Raw genomic sequence first — 21,474 nt, forward strand, 5'->3', positions numbered from 1 at the left:
TCAATACTGTCCCCTACAGGTGTTTTTCTTGCTTCCTGGCCTGGCCTCAGTAACCCTGTCTGGAATGTCTTCCTCATTTCCTAGCAGCCAGATCCCCCACAGGCTTGAAGACCACCTCAGAAGTCCTGTCTTCTGACTTCCTCCAGAGCCTTCTCCTCCCCACAACTCCACCTTTTCCTCTGAGCACTGTCTCAGTTTTGTATTTAACCTATGTATTGAGCCCTTGGTGATAGTCTCTACGTTGCCGTGGTTTTCCCACACCCCTCTGACTCGAGCTCTCTTCTTCCCTTTCAAACGGGTCAGCTAGTAGTCAAAATCAGAGCCCTGTGGTCTGGGGGTGGTTTTGAGCTCAGGAGGGAGGCGAGGACCGTAGGGGAGGCTTGCGTGTTTGTCCCTCGCATTTTCCGGGGTGGCGGCGCCAGGGAACTCTTCACGAGGCTGCAGCACTCCAGGCTCTGGCTCGGGCCGCGCGTCTCGGCTCCTCCCTCCTGTGCCTGTCAGCCGCCGGGAGCTGGCAATCGGGCGCGTGGTCGGGGTTGGAGACGTCGGAGATTGGAGAGCACACTCTCCCCTCCACCCCCGCTCAGAGTGAGCGTGTGCGGGAAGAACAATTGTGTGTGAGTGCGTGATTCGCTACACTTCGAGTGGCAGTTCTCAGCCAGAATGAGCGCCCCCCCCCCACCCTGTGCGCAGCGCAGATACCCCCTCCCCCGCCCCGCAATTACTTCCAGTTCGCCTTTCGCCGCCAACTCCCAGCTCGCTTACGGTCCAGTTCTGCCCTCTTGGGGTCCCATTTCCTTCCACCTGGACCGCGGGGGGCAGCGAGAAGCCCTCCGTCTTCCCCGACGGGTCCGAGGTCCCAAGTTTCTAAGGAGCCAGGAGCACCGACTCCGGTGGGGGCGGAGGGCGGGGAGACGAGGAAAGACGACTGTGACTTTGGGATTGGCCTGGCCTGCTGCATGTGGCCCCCAGCAGCAGCCGCCACCCCCGCCCCACAACTGCCGCCGCAGCCCCAGGGGAGCGCGGAGGAGGAGCCGCTCCCCGACTTCGTGGCCCACAAAGGGGTGGGGGTCAGGGGCGGTCTCCCCAGCCGCGTGCGTTCCTGCCCTGACGGCTCAGCCCGCTTCCAGGGCAGCCATTGCCATGGAGACCCCCGAGGCTATAAAGCCAGGTGTGCAGGCTTGCGGCGGCTCCCGCGCCGCTGAGCCCCCCAAGTAAGGAGCAAGCGCCCCGGCCCCCGCGAGCGGGGAGGAGGCGGAGGAGCGGCGCCAGCAGCTTGAGGAGCGGCGCGCCCCGCCAGGGCTGGAGGCAGGCGCGCTCGGCGGGCGCCACCGTCTCAGCAGGGGAGCGGGGGCTGCTTCGGGTGCGGGTGAGTGGCGCGGCTCCAAGCCACAAGGGACGGAGGGGCACCGGACACGCGGAAAACAGCGGGACAGACAGAAAGGGGCCGAGCTTTCGCTCTCGTAGTCGTAGCGGGCCAGGAGCGGAGCTCAGAGTAGCGAGCAACCTACACTTCCAGGCGGGAAGCTCAGGGAAGGAGCAGCGAGACGCCAGGCGTGCGGCTCAGGAGCGGCGGGGCAGCGGAAGCCGCCGGAGCAAAAGACTGGGAACATCAGGACCCTCGGCTGCAGCCGCCCACGCGCGGAGAGAGCCAAACCAGAGCACCAGCGGGGCCCAGAGCCCGGCGGGGCGCGGGAACAGGGGCGCCCCCGTGCGGAGCTGCTGGGCCGCCTGGGAGCGGCGGCCGGGGTCATGCTCAAGCCCAAGGACCTGTGCCCCCGAGCGGGTACGCGCACCTTCCTGGAGGCCATGCAGGCGGGCAAAGTGCACCTGGCCCGCTTTGTGCTGGATGCGCTGGACCGCAGCATCATCGACTGCCGCGCAGAGCAGGGCCGCACGCCGCTCATGGTGGCGGTGGGCCTGCCGGACCCCGCGCTGCGCGCGCGCTTCGTGCGGCTACTGCTGGAGCAGGGTGCAGCAGTGAACCTGCGGGACGAGCGCGGCCGCACGGCACTCAGCCTGGCTTGCGAGCGCGGCCACCTGGACGCCGTGCAGCTGTTGGTGCAGTTCAGCGGCGACCCGGAGGCGGCCGACTCGGCGGGCAATAGCCCAGTGATGTGGGCGGCGGCGTGCGGCCATGGGGCGGTGCTCGAGTTCTTGGTGCGCTCTTTCCGCCGCCTCGGCCTGCGCCTCGACCGCACCAACCGAGCGGGTCTCACCGCGCTGCAACTGGCCGCCGCCCGCGGCCACGGGACCTGCGTGCAAGCCCTCACCGGGCCCTGGGGCCGCGCAGCCGCTGCCGCCGCGGCCCGGGGCTCCAACTCCGATAGCCCTCCTGGCCGTCCGGCTCCTGCGCCCAGCCCCGAGCGTCGACGACCCAGTCCTCGCCGCTTACCTCGGCCTCTCCTGGCGCGCTTTGCGCGAGCGGCCGGCGGCCACGGTCACGGTGGCGAGGCAGGGTCAGGGGGCAAGGGCTCTGGCCGGCACCGAGCTCAGGGCAGCGACAGGCCCGAGCTGGGCCGGAGCATGAGCCTGGCGCTGGGTGCTGTAACCGAGGAGGAGGCGGCTCGACTGCGGGCAGGAGCCCTGATGGCCCGACCACAGTCGCCCCAGTCTTCGGGGACCGGGAGGTGGCGTTCGCAGGAGGTGCTGGAGGGAGTGCCTCCGACCTTAGTGCAAGCCCCCATTGGCCTCAGCCCCCACCCGGAGGGCGGCCCCGGCTCTGGCCGTTTGGGTTTGCGCCGACGCTCCACAGCTCCAGACATCCCCAGCCTGGTCGGGGAGGCACCAGGGCCCGAGAGCGGCTCAGAGTTAGAGGCCAACGCTCTGCCCCATTCGGGGCCTGGGCCTCAGCCTTGGCAGGCAGGCACAGAGGCCATGGTGCTGCACTCTCAGCGGTAAACAGCGTCGAGGTTGAGCCCTGCTCCCCCTGCTCTTAATGTCTCACCTCCACTGGGATTTCTCTCTTCCAGGTCCTTCATTTAACTGGCAGTTTCCCGGCCTGTGATCCAGAACCTGTCCCCCACTGCCAAGGCAAGACCTTTACCAACCCTCTCTCTGAAAAGAGCCCCTATTTTATTTCTTTTTTGTGCTTGTTGGTATTCCCTGCCTAGGTCTCTCGCCTTCCCTACAGCCTACCTTTCCTGTCCTGGAAGAGGAAGAGTAGAAGACTGGTTCCACATGCTACAGCCTTCCAGCCAGGAAGATGGACCCCCTACTCTGAGCCCTAAGGCTCAGTTCTGAGTCTTGCGGGACTCCCGCCCCACACTTCCTCCTGGCCAGTCTCCCACACCCTAGTAGCCAGGCAGCAGAAGAGTTGACTTGTAGAACAAAGGCCTAGCCTCCCCTCTCTGCGTAGTGATAAGACAGTAATTCTGCACGTGACCTAAGTCTCCCTTCCTCTTAAGTGTTGGAGAAGGAGAGCAAGGAGACTGGCCTCTGAGCCCTTCTGGACAGGAGGGCTGATTGTGAAGGAGTCTGAAGGTTACGTTTTTCTGGGGAGAAACATCTGCCTCGAGACAATGAGAGCATATTTGGGGGTGGCAGAGGCCTTGGTGTTGAATGCTGGTTGTCTCCTGAAACAGCTTCCGGGTGTTTCCAGCTCCCTGTGCCTCTGGCCGACCCAGGATTCAACTTCATTGATGATGGGGGGTCATTGCCCCACACCAACCCCTACTCAGCCCAGCTCCCAGCACCTGAGCCAGCCTGTACTTCAGCTCGGGGGCATTTGAGTTTTATCTTTGAGGTCGTGTCCCTCGTGATCCAGCCTTACTTCTGCTAACTGTTAGAGGCCTGAAATGAAAGGACTTGGCACTTTCCCGCCTCCACCACCTCCCAGCTCCCCCCGTCCCGCATGTGGGTGCCATGTGGGTGCTCCCGCAGGGTGGAACGGTTGCGAAGGCTTGGCTTAATTGTATTTCTTCCAATCCTCAAAGAACTCGTGTTTTGAGTCTTTGTATATGAAGCAGAAAGCAGCGGGTCTGATCCGAGGCTTAAGAACCTGACAATGTCTCTTTAAATAGAAGCTCTGCGAGGGGGATAATTGACTGAAGTGTTTGCCACGTTGAACGGCGGCGCGAGGGAGTCGGGAAGCCCACACGAGCCGCAGGTCCGGGTTTAAATTACATCAAACTCTGGCGAGAGCTGGAAGGGGGCTGTTAAAGGGCTCCTGCTTCTCGCTGGGCTGTTAATGGAGGGCAGGGCGGATGGTAGATGCTGGAGGTCGAGACCAAGGACCCCTGCCTCTGCCCCAGCGCGTGGGACGCAGGCCGGGCAAAGCTTCATTACTGGGCAGATTAGTGAGTCAGAGGCAACCGTGGAGAGGTGGTTAAAAGCCCTTTTCCGGCGTGGTCCTTCCTCTCCTCCCCTCCCCTGCCTCCTCTTTGTGTTGGCCTAAGAGGGGGATTCTAGGACGTCGGGTGAACGCGTGCCCTAGGACCCTGCGGAAACCCTAGCACAGGCACCTGTGCGCCCAGCCCGCGGGATGGCTGCGCTTGGGGGCTTTTTTTGTGAACCCCGAAGGTTGAGCGTGCAGCGCCTCACCCGTCTGAGGTGGGGGCTTTTCAAGGCGTCGATCTAAAACGCCTTTGCAGAACGAAAGGTTTCTCACCATAACTCTAAGGGGACTGCCCAGAGAGAATGATCTCTGCTGAGAAGCTGGGACGGGGGGGGGGGGGGGGTGAGTGGGCGTTGTATAGATGTCAGACACCTTCCCAATCCTTCTGTCCCTCAAAAGTCAGCCACCCCACCCCACCCCACCCCGCACTGGACGTGATCTCTGGTGCCTCCTGGTGGCAGCGCTGCGCATACCTCGCGGCGCCCTGGCTCGGAGTTCAGACTTTTCCTGGTTTCACTAGGGATCACGGCAATGTACTTCTCCCTCCGTGTGCATTTACCCATGGACTCCCCTTACTCTCGTAGTATATTAAATCCGGATACTTGAAGCCATTTCCCAGCAGTGGAGTGAGGGACAGTAAACAAAAAACCCGGATTTGGAGTAGCAGGAGCCCAGACAGACCCTTCTTCACCAAGGACCCCAAGATCTTCCAAATTAAGGCTCCCAAGTCCAGAGAGTTCCTGCTCTCTTCTGAAAAACAGGGGCTTCCAACCCCTTCTTTATAATTTCTGAACCTTGGGACCTGCGTTGTTTTCTTCTGATGAGATTTGCTTTCGTTTTGGGGGTGTATTGCCCTCCCCTCATTCCTTTCTCCCCAGACATCTGCCTCTCCTTAGTCCCACTGTCTGGGTGGTGGGTGAAGGATACAGAAGCACCTGAAAAGCCGGGTGGAGAGGATCTGGGGTGGGATGGGGGATAACTGGACATCCCAAGCACAAACTCTTGCCCCCCCGCCCCCCACTCCGGCGGATCCCTGCTTGTTCACTTATTCCCTTTCTGACTGTGTTTAATTTCCACGGTGTTTTTAATGGTGTAAGAATACAAGTATTTTGACTTCTTCAAAACACTGTAAGGTCTGGGGTGAACATTAGGTTGATGGTGCTGTCATCTTTCAAATGTTGCTGACCTGTGGCTTTCTGGTTGAATGTCACCCTGGGCCTTCCTTATTGAGTAAACAATCATGAGGGCTCCTCTCCATGGAGGTGCCAAGGGCTTGGTGGTTGAAAGCATTGTTTCTAAAAGACCACAGTGGATCTTTCCTGTCTGCAATGAACTGTGTGTGACTGACTTTCTGTTCTTGCAGATTACTTACTAGTCCCAGCTCTGTGCAAAACTTCTACATCTCAGCACATTTTGCTCTCCTGCACTTCCTTCTCATTGTCAGCCCCCAGGCATTGAGGCTGGGGTCCTCTCTAGCTCGCTCACTTTAGAAGAGACCTTTCTAAACAGTTTTCTTTTCCAATCCGTGTTGCTTTCATCGTTGTGAAGACTCACACAGGCCACTGGAGCTCAGTACCCTAACATCAAACTCAGAACTAGGCTGCATGGGAGGCCAAATGACGTCTGCACACGCTTTTGGAGTGACACTGGGCGGTGGAAGGACTATTAGAACTCAAAAGAATAGTTAATAAATCCAGTATTATTCAGTTGCAAGAACTGGCCTCTCTTTGCCTCGCCAACTGCTCCTGATTCTGGGCTCCCTATGGAGTGACAAGAGGGTGTGCTTGCTTCCTGTGAAGGTTCTGCCTTCTGTCAGCCTCCATCCCTGCCTGTTCCACCGTGCACTGTGGCCGCCTCCTGAAGGAAGGACTCAGGTACTGCTTCCAACTGAGCTTGTGGGACCAGGACCCTGAGACCAGGGCAGCTCTCCGGGTGGGGCTGGTGTGGGGAGCAGGAGAGGGTCTGTGTGACTCCTGGATGCTGGGTAAGAGGTTTCAGTGAACCCTGGGGCTGGGGGTAGGATGAACTCTCAGGAAGGAAGTGCTGGAATCAGTGTCAGAGCCAGAAGCTTAAAGATCATGCCATCTACCTCCCCTACCTGCAGGACTAGGACCAAGGTGTATTGATTTCCAGTCACTGCACTGCTGCTCCACAACCCCTCAGTTCTGAGAACAGAAACACAGACTGCTTTCTCCCTGGAAGCAGTTCCAGGCCACTTTCTATGGACAGCTGGAGGAAAGCAGCCTCTGACTTTCCTTGGAGTGGGAAGCAAAAGGGAGAAGGGAGACACCAGTGCAGAAAGTGGCCATCAGCTCCAGTGGCTGCCCGCAGAGCCCCTGTGGTACCAGCAAGCAGAGCGCATGGCCCTGGTTTTCCTGGCTGGGTTCTTCTCCCCTGGGAAGGACAGCTGTGTCCCTTTCTCAGTTCTTTCAGTCCCAAGGGCCTTTCGCTTCCCGTTTCCCTTCTTATCCGCCCTCATGGGCCCACATGCCACCAGGGAGTTGGGTTTTCTGTGGACTGAGTGACCGCTGGGGAGCTCATATGGGAGGGGGGCACACCAGACAGCTGCTTGAAGTGTCCAGCTTGAAGATAGCCTGGCTCCATTGTCAGAGACAACAGCCCAGAGGTTTTGAACACTCAGTTTAATTTAAAACAGGCACAAGTGCAAACAATTCACAAAAGTTTCTAGGGAAGATGCTTTTGTTTTTAAAACTCTGACCCTTAAAAAAGTCCTTGCAAGTTTTTTTTTTTTGGGGGGGGGCCCAAAGCAGGCCACTAGGGAGCAGAGGAATCTAAAAATATTATCTAGATAGGGTCCTGACACCTGGAGTTCTTCCCTGGATTCCCTGACTCACAACATCCCTGAAGGTGGGGAGGGAAGGGGGACAAAGAGACAGGTGTCTGAAGAGGCAGCTAGGGCAGATGGTTTGCACAAAGGGGGTGTCCATTTTCTTGACAGGATGGAGCCCCAGGGGGTGGTTCATCTCCCTCAGACCAAGATTTTTGAAAATAATGGATCCTTGATGACCTGGTTATTGAGAGAAAGCTTACAGGCAAAACAAAGTTTGTTCCTTTACCATTCCCATCTCTGGCTCTCAGACTCCACAGTACAGGAGAAACCTGAAAATCTGCGAAGCCCCTGGGATGTGTCAGCTCTCTTCACTGTTCAGGTAGAAACACGGGACTTAGGAGGTGGGAAGCCAGGCCAAGAAAGCAGGTCCCTTCCTGGTAGAATTTAGTGGCAGAAAGGATGGGAAGCCTTACTGAAGTAGGTGACCTGTGAGTGACCTGAAGGGAGCCAGGCTGTCAGGGTGACTGTCCTCCACTTACACACACACACACACACACACACAATGTTCTCTCCATCCTGTAAAGTGAGATTATGTTTACCACCAACCGCATTCTTTCTCTTTTACCCAGACAAATACCCTTCCTCCACCCCTGGCCAGAGAGCAGGCTGTTCACAGTTTGGAGCAGGCTGTGCAGGGAGAGTGGTGTCAGTGCAAGTGGGTCGGGAAACAGGTGCAGGTTGGACCGTACCTTCAGGAAGTCAGACGTAAAGGAGGAAGACGGCGTCAGGCAATAGAAACCTTCCCTGTGGCCCTCTTGAGACCCCAGGGTTTAGAGCTGGAGCTGAGAACAGCAAGTATCCTGGCGAAGACAGGCAGTCTGCCCTCTCGGTGACCTGGGATGCTAATGTACAACTACTTTTAAAAAACCGCAGCAGCTTTTTCTGCTGTGTTGGCCACGTGGCCAGGAGTGCGGGTCTCCACGTTTCTTAGAAATATCCCTGTGCAAATAACAGAGGGTCATTCTGTAGAAGGGGGTCTCCACCATCCCAAAGGCAACTGGGGACTCTCTTGGGAGGCAGAGAGACCGAGGGGCAGGTCCGGCCTGGCCCAGTGGGCTGAGGGGCAGAAGGGTGTGGGTGGGGTTTCACATTCGATCTTTGGAGAGAATACTGAGAGAATGAGGCAGGCAGGCCCCGCCGGCAGGCTGGCTGCCCAGTGTCCCCGGGCTCAGCAGGTGGAGGTCTGCTTGCGGTAGAGCTGGATCAGGGGCACCAGGCACTCGGGCAGCCCTGTCTGCAGCAGGAAAGGGTGGTCCAGGAGCTCCTGAGCCGTGGCTCTCTCCTGGGGGTCCCGCACCAGCATCCGTTCCAGGAAGTCTCGAAGCACTGGGGAGACCTGTGGAGACAGGGCATCGGTGAGAGGAAGCCACAGCATGGGGTGGCTTCGGGGTTACTTGTCTGCCTGGCCCCACCATCATTTGAAAGTCTTGAATTCTCTCGTTTCTTACTTCCTGGTAGTAGCTCCCAGGCTCAGTACTTTCTGGATTATGGGATAGGTAAAGAAAATTGGCATCGGTCCAGGAAAAGTGGCTAGATCACCTCTAGGGGGTGCTACTGAGCAGTGGAATTAAGAAGCCTGGTGTCCTGGGAAGCTGGGCTCCAAATATAGCCCATTCCTCACCCTGCTTCTCAGGGCTCTCAGCCTTCAGGTTCTGTGGCTCTGCGGGAGAAGCATGGGATTCATATTAGTGATCCAGTCCTGGGTCTATCCCTGATCTTGGGCAAGTTGCAATTTTCTCTAGACCTCAGTTTTCTCATCTGCCCAATGGGCTAATGATAAAATGTGCTTGCCCTGTCTTTGGTGAAGATAAGAAAGAGGTCAGGGATGAAGTGTTTGAAAGAAAAGAAAAAAACAAAGTGGGACCTGAAAAGGAAGATTTCTTTACTGCTCTAAGCCTTAGAGTCTAAATCAGGGGCTTATCTTAGTTCATTCTGCGCCAACATCTTGGGATTAAGCTAAATCTTGGGCTGTTACAGAAGGCTACCTCCTCTGGGGAATTAGCCAATTGGAAATCTCCCCTATATGTTAATCTTGGGGCTGGTGGTGCAGGCTCCAAGGACCAGTTGTCTCGGAAAGTGTCTTCCTGTCTGTTCTCCCATCCAGCTGTGGTGGGGCCACAGAACTATTATTCAGGGACTGGGCTTCACCCCTCTGGGACATTTCTCGCTCTGGCCACGAGATGGCAGTGCCATTTTGCCGCCCTGTACTGACCTGCCCACCAGCAAGGAGTGTCCACTGGTAAAGGCCTGTGAGTTTGGGTGGATTTGACAGAAAAGGGTTAAACACACACGCACCACCTTTAAGGGAAAACCTGTGGTTCAGATGTGGTCAGGATGTGCACCAATGAAGGACAAGGCGATTTGCCATGACAGACTCGGAACACTGTGCCTTGGTATGGCTCCCCTGCCAAGTGCGGTAGAGGGGTTCCTGCTCAACTAGCTTCTCTAGATTCCTGGAAGGCTTGCTTTCCATTTTCTCAGGCTCTTGTCATTTGCCTGCAGGCAGAAACTTGTCTGAGTGACCACAGAGGTTTGTGTACAGATGTGGCTCCACACCCAGGTGTAGGTTTTGTGCGGAGAAAGAAGAGCCTTTTCTGGGAGCCTCTGTCTTCTGTGGAAGGGAGAAGCTGGGCCTGGGAGCCCAGGCTCTGGTCCTCCAAGCCTCAGGAAGAATGGGGTCAGCAAGGGCACACCCTGTGCACTGACTGACCTTGTGAGAGTTTTTCAGCCTGGGTGGGGGGCTGTCCCGGAGCCTCTTCATGGCTTGCACTGGGGAGTCGCTGAAGTAGGGTGGCTCCCCGTCCACCATCTCAATCACCATGATGCCCAGAGACCAGATATCCACCTGCAGGAAGAGAATGTCCCTGATTCCACTGACCAGAGCTGACCCTTCAGTAGCAGCGTACCGCGGGGGGATGGGAGCAGCTGGTCCCAGCTTTCATCGGTGAGCTGGCCTCCTTCCTGGCCACCTGCCTCGTGGTCGGTTCCTTTCTGCATGAGTGCCCACTGACTGCAGGGACATAGCTGTCAGCCATTCTCTGAGAATGGCCATCACACATGAGGAAGCCGGCCATACCCCACCTTGCCCTTGAGCTGCCGTAGGAGCATTTTCGAGAAGCAAAGTCACAAGTGAGAGCAGACCCATCTAAGAGCAGGCAGGGTGTGATGGGCAGTGGGGTAGGGTACTGACTAAGTAGGAATCTGAAAACTAGGGCTATTTTGGGGAGCAGGGGCAGGTCTTTGCAAGGGCCACAAGAGCTATTTGTTCCCAAGCTGCTTCTGGGAGGACTGGGGGATGGAAGGACCAGTTACCTCAGTCGCGTACAGAGACCTGGAGATCACTTCAGGAGCCATCCAGTAAGGGGTGCCTACCAGGGACTTCCTCTTAGGGACGTCTTTGCTGATCTGAGCACAGAATCCGAAGTCAGAGAGTTTCACCTGCGGTTGAGGTGAGAGGGGGGGAAAAACGGGAGTGAGTGGTGGAGCAGGAGCCGAGCTGGGAATATGGAAGCAGGGGGTGGGACGCAGGTGTACCAGGGAGGGGAGGGGCCTACCCTGCCATCCAGGGTCAGGAGGATGGAGTCACTCTTGATGTCCCGGTGGATGACACCTTGGGCATGCAGGTAAGCCAGGGCCTGCAGCACGGCCTCACACACAGTGGCGATCTGCTCCTCGTTCAGCCTGGACAGGGAAGGCCACAGGCAGAAGAGAATGTTAGCTTTGGCGGGGCTGCAGGGCAGCTGGCTGCCAGATTAGGTGCCCCTGGTACCGGGCCCCACAGCTCCTAGGCAATATGTGTGGGGGTCCAGTCAGGCCAGGGCCCTGGTGGAAATGGGTCTGGACTTAGGCTGGAGACATTCTGGTGTTCCCCAACCCACTCTCCTGAACGCCATGAGGGGTCTGTTAACCCCAACAGACGGGAGGTGCTCACAATGACGTGACAGGCACCCCAGTGTCCTTGGCCTGAGGCTGCACAATACTCCTTCCAAGACAGTGGGGGGCAGCCGGCCCTCCCACTGCCCAGCCCTCGCAGCTGCCCACCTGACTTGGGAGACGATGTCCGTGAGGGCCCCGCCCTGCAGGAACTCCATAAGCACCCACAGCTCCTCGCCCACCAGGTAGCTCTTGTACATCTCCACCACGTTGAGGTGCTGGTAGTCTCGCATGATCACCACCTGGGGGGGACAGGTGGGGGTGCCTGAGTGCCAGGCACAGTCCCCACTGCCCCCCGCTCCCAGATGTTCATCCCGAGCGCCCCGCCACGTCCTGCCCTCTCCTCCCACCTCATTAAAGAGCAGCTCCCTGCGCTGCTGCTTCCTGAGGTCCATCATCTTGACGGCCACCTGGCGGCCTGAATGCTTCTCCCGGGCCAGGCAGACGATGCCCGTGGAGCCCTCGCCGATCTTCACGTAGCTGTCCAGCAGCATCCGGGGGTCACCCTGGTCCACCACCATCCTGAGCGCAGCCTTGAACTGCTCGTGTGTCACAACACCCGTGTCCTCACCAGCCAGGGCACCCTTGGCCACCGTGGGGTCCTGGGGCAGGTACAAGTTGCTGGTGCTGATCTGGGCTTGCCTGGTGCGTGGGGAGCCCGCGGGGGAAGACCGGCCTGGGGGTGGGCCGGCAGCTTGGGCTATGCGGAGGGACTTCTGGGGGCTGCTGGTATCCGAGGTGGTCAGAGGGCTGAAGGTCCCCATGGACTGGTCTGAGGGCAAGGACTGGGCCTTGGCCACCAGGCTTTGGGTGGGTTCTTTCTGCAGCGGTCGAAAAGAGGAGGTGGGCTGCAGGGAGGGAAAAAGAAACAGAAAGGGGTTTGACTGTGGGAGCGTTTGCTGTGACCTTTCCAGAAGCAGGGGTTGACCTCTGGACAGGGGCAGGTCTAGAGGGTGTCAGACCAAATAGGGTAGGTGCTACAGGCAAGGATTTTCAAACGGAGCAGAAGCCAAAGCTTGGTCCTGCCTGGCAACCCAGGCCCCAGCATTCCCAGGTGAGCAGTCCAACAGCAGCTCTTTACATCCATTCTGCCACTCCTGGGAAGCTGAAGAAAGCAGAGTCCCTGGGGTGTCCTCTGCCGGGTATTTTTTCCTGGGTAATTGACAGCCAGACCCCTGGGAGGCCATCCAGAGGCTGACTTCCTTCTGTGCTGCTGGGCTGTGCGGGGAATCTGGGTCAGAGGCATTCTTCATTCCCAGGGCGCTCCCACCCAAGGGGCCATGTGGGTGGAAGAGGCCCTGGGTGGTGGGGTGGGGGTGTGGACGGCAGGGCAGCTGTGACTGGCTCCCAGCACAGGGCAGGGAAGCCACAGCACGGGCTCTGATAACCCCACTTGTGCCAGACAGCAGGGAGTCTGCGTGTCTATGCTGTGAGAGTGTGTCCCTAACAGAGGACCATAGAGCCCTGTTACCATCTGAGTGTTCTCACGTATGCTTCCTGGGCTAGAGATCTGGAATCAGGAGGGCAGGTCTAGCCAAACCCAAGCCCTGGGGCCAGGGGTGGGGAGGTTTCCTAGGGGCTCCACAGAGCAGCCTCTCTACCTGCTCCCAAGCATGAAACTCCTGGCTGATGACCCCCACAAGGAAGGGAAGGCAGGGGCCTATCTCTATGGCCTCTGGTGGGACAGGAGGGGAAGTAGAATTGCGTGGCAGACTGGGCCTCAGTGAGCCCAAGCCCCAGCCCTGGAAGCCTCTGAGGTTCCTTGCCTTTCAGGTCCTAAGCCCTCCTGGCAGCCCAGCAGGAAAGGGTCCCATTCTTGGGTTCTCTCCAAGGAGCTGGCGATGTGCAATACGACTCTTCCCAGGCATTATGTGATTTTAAAAGGGGCACCCCAGAAAGGGCCAAAGTTACCTAACGAGGGACACTTCAGGAGCTGCAGAGAACTTCTTGGAACGTCTCAGAACCCATCATGTAGCAGCTGCCTAGGTGCCCAGTGGGTCCTGGTCCAGGTCCCCAGAGCTCCACTGACCTCCAGGAAATCTCCTCAGGCCCTCAGCTTGGGCTGAGGGACCCCGAGTCTGGGCCTTCGGTCCTACCAGGTTCAGCAGAGCCTTGTCAACCTCTTCAGCACCCTCTCCCCAGGCTTCGGGGCGCTCACACCACCCCACTCGGCCCCTCGTCTTGCCTAGGGGTGAGCATGTGTGCGAGGGCCCCTGCTGGCAGAGAGCCAAGTTGTGGCAGAGTGTGCTTGGGTTCAGCATACACGGTGAAGGAGCCAGGAGAACCTCCCAGCAGCCATTGTGACTACTCCATCCTGCCCACTGAGCACATCTGGGTAGTAAATAGATCTTCCCACATCTTTGCCAGCACCTGGCCCACATCCACCTTTCCCCACTCTGTGTGGTTGGAGCAGTGAGACCTCTGGACTGGGGGGTCACGACCTAGGTTTCATTACTACACTGCTCTGACCAGCGATGAGTCTTAGGCACCTCACCCTCTCTGAGCCCCGGTCTCCTCTATAAATGCACAGTGATCTGGGGAGCTGGATAAAATGCAGATTTCTGCCTCGGTAGGTTCCCTAGAGCAGTGACCCTGAATTTTAACGAGGCCCCTGGGTTCTGATGTAGGAGGACTGTGGGCCACACTTGGGGCAGTTTTAGACAAACGGGGTCTGTGATTCCATGGCCTCCGGGAGACTGTGGGAGGACTGGGATGGGAGTGGAGGGGGCAGGGCCACTGCTGAGGCTGTGAGGCCATGTCCCAGGAGCAGATGGTTCACAAGACTTCAGCCTGCACAGCTCACTACATCACAGGATCACCAATCACGAGGTAGCCCCTGAGGCCCTGTAGAAAGGCTGTCTGCTGGCCTGTGAGGTATGGCTCACAGAAAACATGCTCTCTGAGCATCTGGGTGGGGCTGGACAGAGTTTGGAGGGCCTACAAACACCTACAGCTGCTCTCTCTACCTGGATTTCTAAGGAAGGCTGTAAAATGATTCCCTTCACCTTCTGGCTTCTTGGCCTCCTACACAGGCTATCTCTGCTCTGTGGTTGAGTGGGTGCTGTCAGCCGGCCGGGGCGGGGTGGGGGGGTGGGGTGAGGGGGTGGGAGGGGTGTGGGCATGGTAAGGACAAGCCCTGTGGAGGGGCCTAGGAGGGGATTTGCTCCCCTCTGCTCTCAAGGCCCCTGTGGAGACACTGCTGCAGGTGCTGGCTGAACTCAGGCACCAACGGTGCAGGGGTAGGTGGGTGGATGATACAGTAGGGATCCAGCTGAGAGCCCAGCTCCAGTGTGGCCTGGAACATGGGATAGGGGGTGGTGGGGACCCACCACCTGGACTCAGTCTTCACCTCAGCAGCATCTGGTCCCTTTGTTGGCCTCGCTGCCTGTCTCCACAAGAAGGGAGTTTCTACTTAATGTCACCACAAGAAAAAATCAGAGGAAACCTATTAAGCCACACCAAGAAAGAGAAAGGGGGACAAAAGATGGAATTCACTGTTGTGGGCTCTAGAGTTCCTGGTGTGATAGAGACGTCTCCTTGGGCAGGAAGCCACCAGAAGAGTCGTGCGTAGAGTTACAATGATGCCTCATTTTCCCTTCCCCAGCTATGATGACAGGGCCAGGCTCTCCAGCCGTGGGCTTAGGGGCTGTACTGTAAGTGCCTCAGAGGCAAAGGCCATGTCATAATATTTTAAAAATAATAAAGGGGGTATACCACTCTGACAAGGCCCTTAAATGCATTTTCTAATTTAATTCTCACAACCTTGGGGCTTGTTTTATTATCCTATGGGTACTATTATTATCTGTATTTGTAGATAAGAAACAGGCTCAGAAAGGTTAAGTAACTTGCCCAGCGTCACTAGGTAGTAAGGAGCAAGGCCAATGTCAGCCCTGGTCAGCATAACTCCCTACCCCTATGCTGTGGTCCTATGGGAGGTACCTGGAATTTAACAGAGTACAGGGTACACAGTAGGTGTTTAACCAAGGCTTGCTGATTCTTGAGGTCTTCTGATTTGGCCTTTCTGCCTCTAAGTGGAACCACTCCTAAATCCCCCAAGTTCCTGTCTTAACTCTTTGGCCTCCAGCCCCCACTCAGGGTTGAGGTCTTTTGCTGTTTAGCCAAAGTGAGTGACTGCAGGCCAAGCTCCCTGGGGCTGGGTACAAAAGCCCTAGAGCCACAGACCCTCCTGGAGCCTCTTCCGGCTGGAGGTGACAATTGGTGGCTTGACCTCCTAGGGCACCAGTGCATGGACAGCTGCTGTGAGCTTCCTGAGCCAGCCCCTGGGATGTGCTGAGGTGCGGAAGGCTGGCTGCTGGTTTGGTCTGGTGGTTCCTGGGGCTGTAGGGGTGGAGTAGGAAGCCGGATGCAGTGGTTCTCAACTGGGGCTGATTTTATCCCCCAAGGGACATTTGGCAATGTCTGGGGAGATTTTTGGTTATCCTGTCTGAGAGGTGCTACCAGCATCTAGTGGGCAGAAGCCAGAGATGCTGTTAAATATCCTACGGTGCACAGGAAAGCTCCTACAGCAAAGGATCATCTGCTCCAAATGTCAATAGTGAAGGGGTTGAGAAGCTATGGCCCAGAGCAGCTCAGAGGAAGTCTCAGCCCTGCCTTTTAGAGGCCTGGCTTGAAAATATTTATTTAGAAATACATGCCCAAGGTGCCTGGAAGGAAACTACTCCCCTAGATCTGGAACTGTGGCATCTCCAAGCTGCAGATGACTACCACCTGCCTCTGGTGCAGGGGACAGCCCCACACATGCAGCAGTGGTGGCCTATGGGAGATCCTTGGTAAAGTATGTAGGATGGACGGGCCGACAGAGGCTGGGTGGACAGCCTGATCCCTGCTGTGGGGTGCTGGCAGGAGCTCAGAAACATGCATGTCAGTGCCCAGCCCAGGGTTGACACCCCCTTTTCCCAAACCCCCGAAGCCCTGCCTCAGGACTCCCAAGAGGCCAGAGAGTGATCAAGTACCAGTTCTCACCTCTTGGGCAGCATGAACTGTCCTGCTCCCACCTTGGTTTTCAAGGAAGTGTCTCCCCAGGGGATGGCCTTCCAGAGACCTCTCAGCTCACAGACATGTTCCTCATATGGATACATCAAGCCACATCTCATTTGTTCTACCCCTAAACCCACACCCCACGTGGAAGCCCAGCCCACGTCCTTCATTCCGGTGACTACACAAAGCCCAGAACCTTCCCTGGATGCCTTGGGCTGCCAGTGACTTGGAAAGGTTAAGGGTCCAGGCCACTCCCCTAGCTGGAACCACACTCATGTACCACCAACATGGGAGGAGCCAGGCTTGCTCTGAAAGCCCTCCAGGGAGGGGAGGTCTGACTTTTTTAGGTCTGACTCCCCACCCTCGTGCTGCAATGTGAGCTCATTTCCACCGGCCCCTCAAGAAGGAGCTAGAGATGCCAGAAACCTTTAGGAGCAAGAGGCCTGAACCCCGAGGGCCCTCTCACCGTTTCCTTCCCTGACTCATTCGAGACACCTGGGACTTGTCCTACCCTCTCTGAGTACCTCTTGTCATTCTGCCTAATGAGAAAGGCTGGTGCTGTCACCACGGACAGGACATCTAAGGGCAAGAACAGTCTCCTCTGCCTGTCAAGAAATGTCACCGTTAGGGTTCCCTTCACTGTTTCCTATTTCACAGGAAAAACATGTGCATTTAAGGCTGTCACACATGCCAAAAGTCAGCTCTCCTGCTGCTCCCCGGCCCAGGCACGCTCATTGCTCTAGCTTTTCACAGGGCACATGGACTCCAAATAAATCATTACAGAACGTTCAAACGGCCACTAAAGGAAAAGGGGAGGAAGAAAAGCATTCTCACCGGAGAAGGGGTTAAACCTGAACATTCCTGATGCCTTAGGGAGAAGCAGTCTGGACAGGGAACCTCAGCAGGACCTGAGGACAGCACTGGGGCAAGCAGGGGGCGGAGGCTGAAAGAAGCTGACAAGAGGGAGGCAGAGACCCTGCCCCTGCCCAGCACCAGAGCACCTGGCTCTGGGTGCTGGGGGCGGGGAAAGGTCTGGGCTTATGGTTAGAGGTGTTTGCCTGCCAGTGTGGCCCATCTAGACACACCGCAGAGGGCAAGAATGTAAACTGTACCAAAGGCCCTTCTGAGGCCCCCACCCCACCCCAGAAAATGAGCCAGCCTGAACCTGACTCACCTGTGCTAAGGTTTGGAAGACCAGGGCTTACTTGGTTCAGGGTAGAATCCTCAGCTGAGGCTGAGCTGGCTTCTTGATCACTGTGTTCCCTTATGCCCTCCCTAGCCTGACCCCGTAAGTGGGGAAGGCCAGGCTCCTGGGCTCTGCTGACGGGGCCCATCCCAACCTACCTTGCTCTGAGAGGGAGGGCCTGGCTTGCTGCTGCTCGCAGGGGCTGTGGCAGGAGTAGACAGGAACATGCTTCGGAACAGCCTGCGCTTAAGGCTGCTCTCCTGGGTCTTAGGGCTGGGGCTGCCCTCCCCGCCTGGCCTGCCAGTCGCCGAGCCCACCAGGCAGGACTGTGGCCGGGCCTCCTCGGAACCATGCCTGGCAACCTTGGTCCCACGCCTACCAGTGGCTGCGGGGGGTGAGGCGCCGGGTGGGGAGCTCTGTAGGCAGGCACCCAACTGCAGGCAGCGCTGTGCGGCACCCTGGAACTCGGTGGGGCCTAGCGACTGTGCCTTGGTGGCCAGCCCGTTGGGTAGGACTCTTGGGCTCTGTGGCTCCGGCCACGGCATCTGCTTGCGGCCTGCTGGTGTGCCCCCGTTGCAGCTGAGGTAGAGGCCATGGGGGTCAGTGCGCTCAGACTGGGGGCTCTGCAGGTACATGTCCGGGTCAGCGGCCCAGTGTTCATCCCCCAGCAGCCCTAGGGACTGTGCCCGCCGCCGACTGGTGGGGCTGCGGCCACGCAGGGTGTTGGAGCTGATGACCGACAACTTCTGGATGTCGTTGAGCAGCCCTGATATGTAGCCGTCCATGGGCACCGAGCTGCCCCGCACCACTGTCTGTAGGGGAGGGAAAAGAGTGTGGGTGAGCAGCCAGTTCATGGCAGGGAGGGGTGGCTCTGGACCAGATCAGACAGCCTTCCCAGGGGCCTTTGGGAGAAACACCTGAGGATCTCGCTTGCTGTGTCATCTAGCTGTTTCTTAATTTTTCAGTCACTCACCAGGGTCCACAGCAGGTTGGGCCTGTGTGGGGGCAGAAATACAGGGAGAAGGCCTATTGTCATGGGGCTCACAGTCCAGCAGGGCAGACAGGGAGTCAGCACGCCAAGTGGTGTGGGCATCTGAGCTTCGGGAGCCGAGGGGGCACAGAGGTAGGGTCCAGACCCTGCCTGGGGTCTGCTGTCATTCTCTAGCTCTATCTGTGGCCTTATGGGAGACACACAGAGCTTCTTGAGGAGGCAGTGGCCAGTCTAGGGCTCTTCTCCACATTAACTGGCTTTGTGGCCTCCAAACCCTGGCAGGGCCCCTGACCCCAGCCCCTACCAAGCTCTTGCCCTTTTTGACCCACACAACTAAATCCCCCTGGTCTGGGAGCCCCAGCCCCAGAGGGGCTGCGGGTCCAAATATTGCCTGGGATACACTTAATACTGAAAGATTATTCATTGTTATCTGAAATTCAAATTTTGCTGGGCATCCTGTATTTTTCTTTGCTAAATCGGGCAACCCTACCAACCTGCATGCAGAGAGGGACGCCCCAGGCTCCTCCTCCCTGGAAATTCAATCCTCACCCAGGGTGAGGCTGATTAGCAGGGAACGCAAACAGCTAGCTAATCGATAGCTGGTAATTAGGTGGTTCCTCCAGGTGCCTTTGTGGTTTTGCCAGGCACGGGCTTCTGTGGACTGGGAGAGGCCAGACTCTGCAGGACCATCCCTGCCGCCGCCTCCCTTACCTTCATGGGCTGGAGCTGCACCCGAGTAATTCGAGAAGGGTCCACCACGGGCTTGGGTCGCCGAAGCGTGTCCAGGATGTTCTGCCATTGTGGTGGGAGGCCCACAAACTTGCCTTCTTTGGGATCAAAGGAGGTGTGGACACGGTGCTGGAAGTTCTGTGGGGCTGAGATCTCAGGGCGTTTCTTCTTTTTCTTTCGGAACATGGTGCCTGTGTGGGTAGGGTCAGGCTGAGCTCCAGCGAGGGGCTTCATGGGAGCCTGGTCCAGGGAACACAGGTGGGTGCTACCCCCACCCCCACCCCTCTCTCAGTGCTCCCTCCCCCAGCCCAGGGCTTCCCTCACCTCTCAGCCCTACTTCCTCAGGGAAATGGCCAGCTCCCAGCAAAGCAGTCCCAGAAACAACAAAAGTGCCAGAAATAAGCCAACACAGACTACAAACAAGGGAAAGAGGTGTCTGTCTCTCTGCCTGTCTGTGCCAAGTCTCCTGCCGAGCAGGCAGACTCTGGGGGTGTGTTTTTTAAGATCCAAAGCCCATTACAAATATCATTCCACTGTCAATAATTTAAAGAGGGGAAAGAGGGAAGAAAGCAGGTAAATGCATTTTATGAAACATGTACGTACAACCTTGACTCTTAAACCAGGTAAGAATAGTACAAGAAAAAGAAAGCTGAACCAATCTCACCTGTGAATAAAAAGGAAAATCCTAAACAAAACTAGTAAGTCGAATCCAACGGCACGTTAAAGTTTTTTGTTTTTTCTTTCAGATCACATTCAACTCCTGTTTGTCCCAGGATGGTTCAACCACAGAATCCCTGTTTATGTGATAAATAACATTCATAAAAAAGCCAACGTGTTATCCAGTCTGGGACCACGTGTCATAGGATCAGGGACCCCAAAAGGGCCCTCTTGGTCACCAAGTGCTTGGCCCTCATTCCAGAAAGGTTCTGAGTTAAGGGCACAGCTGATGTGGGTGAGGACAACTGTACTAGGGGTAGGTCTCCCCAGGGAAGAAAGCACTCCCCCCCCACCCTTGGGCCTTTCCCCTTGAGTCTCGGGACTCTGTGCAAAACATCACTTGTAGCCAAACCTCCATTCTTCTCCTTGCTAATCTGGGCTTTGCCTAAGGCCCTGTGAGCAATGTCAACAGCTACCAGGGACATGGGCACTCAGACTTGAGATGGGGAGCCTGGAAACCCAGGGTATAGTGATGACCCCAGCCTGCCTTCAGGGAGACTGGTCAGGATGGCTCACTTGAATACTTTTGTACCTGAAGTGGCTCAAAACAGCTCAATGTGGGGTTTTGGGGTTGTTTTTGTTTTAATTTTTTCTTTATTGGGGCCAAGTACACTGAGTGGGCTCTAATGCCACCTGGAAAGTCCACTTCTAAGTTTCAAGAAACAGACATATTTGTTTCTTGAAATGAATGCTTGGATCACTCATCTATCCAGAGATTTGGTGTTGTGCTTCTGACCATTTTCTCTCTTTCCCTAGCTCTCTTTTTTGGTAGTGTTTGGTTTTGTTTTTGTTAGCAGTAAACATAAGTTCTTGTATATAAAACAAACAACCCCTCCCCCCAAAGATTTGGGATACAGAGCTGTGGCATTCTCTTTTGGCTCCTGTTCCGGAAATAGCATTTTCCTAGTCACTTTAGCAGGCTCTGGAGGAGGTCACGGATCTGGGAGGCAGCTGGCACCCGCTCAGAAAGGCAGGGAGGCTTGAATAGCCACAGCTTTCCCACGAGGAACTCACCACATGTGAGTTAATCTATGTCACACCTCTTGGAGTGTCAGCAACTTATGGGACCTTAATGTTGGGAGCTTACCTAATACTCCCTCTAGACAAAGCCACATGTGCGGGACCCCCAAGGACCAAGGCCTTTGGAATGAAACAGACCTGTTGAGTTGGGTGAATTGTAGGGAGTCTCCCACTAATTTGAGGAGGCTTTGAGCAAGCTACCCAAATGATTTGTGTCCCAGGGCTCTTCGTTTACAAAACAGGGTTAATAAAGGCTGCCTGGGGGGGGGGGGGGGGGGGCTTCGGGAGGCTTAAGTGACCAGACATCCCAGTGAACAGGGGCTACTTCTTTTGACATGTTACCTCTCTGTGAATCTCTGTCTCTGAACTCAGGGCCCTGCAGATACTGGGATATGAACAGATACAAACCCGGGAAAGATGTCCAATATCTTTCTTCACAGATTCATTGGCCAAGGGACCACACCTAATTTTGAGGGTCTGGGCACCTCATCACCTCTCCATTATATAGACACTTTGAGGTTTGGTAAAACATCCTCTTGCCTCTCAGCCTTTGGCCCCCGGAGTCTTTATTCAGCAGTTCTGTCCTTACAGCCTCACAGACAGACCCTTTGTCCCTAGATTAGCTTCACTGATGGTTCCACCTTCCTGCCTCACTATGTGAACTTAAATGCAGATGCAGGGATGCACCCTAGAACTGAAGAAGAGCCAGCTAA

At 56.6% G+C, this 21,474-nt stretch overlaps 2 protein-coding genes across 10 annotated transcripts in view; one reads left to right on the forward strand and one right to left on the reverse strand.

Moving 5' to 3' along the window:
- Positions 1–21,474, reverse strand: part of LOC123583176 (serine/threonine-protein kinase PAK 6) — a 49,560-nt gene that overhangs the window by 5,573 nt on the left and 22,513 nt on the right. For 4 of the 9 annotated variants that reach the window (XM_045450054.1, XM_045450055.1, XM_045450056.1 and 1 more), the window contains 9 exons: positions 19,689–19,818; positions 19,007–19,264; positions 17,463–18,116; positions 11,471–11,968; positions 11,229–11,362; positions 10,742–10,868; positions 10,500–10,625; positions 9,898–10,032; positions 6,962–8,523 (listed from right to left, as the gene is read on the reverse strand). In XM_045450054.1, the coding sequence (XP_045306010.1) occupies positions 8,356–8,523; positions 9,898–10,032; positions 10,500–10,625; positions 10,742–10,868; positions 11,229–11,362; positions 11,471–11,968; positions 17,463–18,116; positions 19,007–19,258 (2,094 nt within the window). In that variant the 5' untranslated portion in view covers positions 19,259–19,264; positions 19,689–19,818 and the 3' untranslated portion in view covers positions 6,962–8,355. The other 5 variants (XM_045450060.1, XM_045450059.1, XR_006704761.1 and 2 more) reach the window with 4 other exon arrangements.
- Positions 749–6,049, forward strand: ANKRD63 (ankyrin repeat domain 63). The gene has a single exon (XM_045450062.1). It carries the CDS (start codon positions 1,753–1,755, stop codon positions 2,899–2,901), a length of 1,149 nt encoding a protein of 382 aa, XP_045306018.1. The 5' UTR covers positions 749–1,752; the 3' UTR covers positions 2,902–6,049.

The sequence above is a fragment of the Leopardus geoffroyi genome, chromosome B3, assembly GCF_018350155.1.
Source record: "Leopardus geoffroyi isolate Oge1 chromosome B3, O.geoffroyi_Oge1_pat1.0, whole genome shotgun sequence".
Lineage (NCBI taxonomy): Eukaryota > Metazoa > Chordata > Mammalia > Carnivora > Felidae > Leopardus > Leopardus geoffroyi.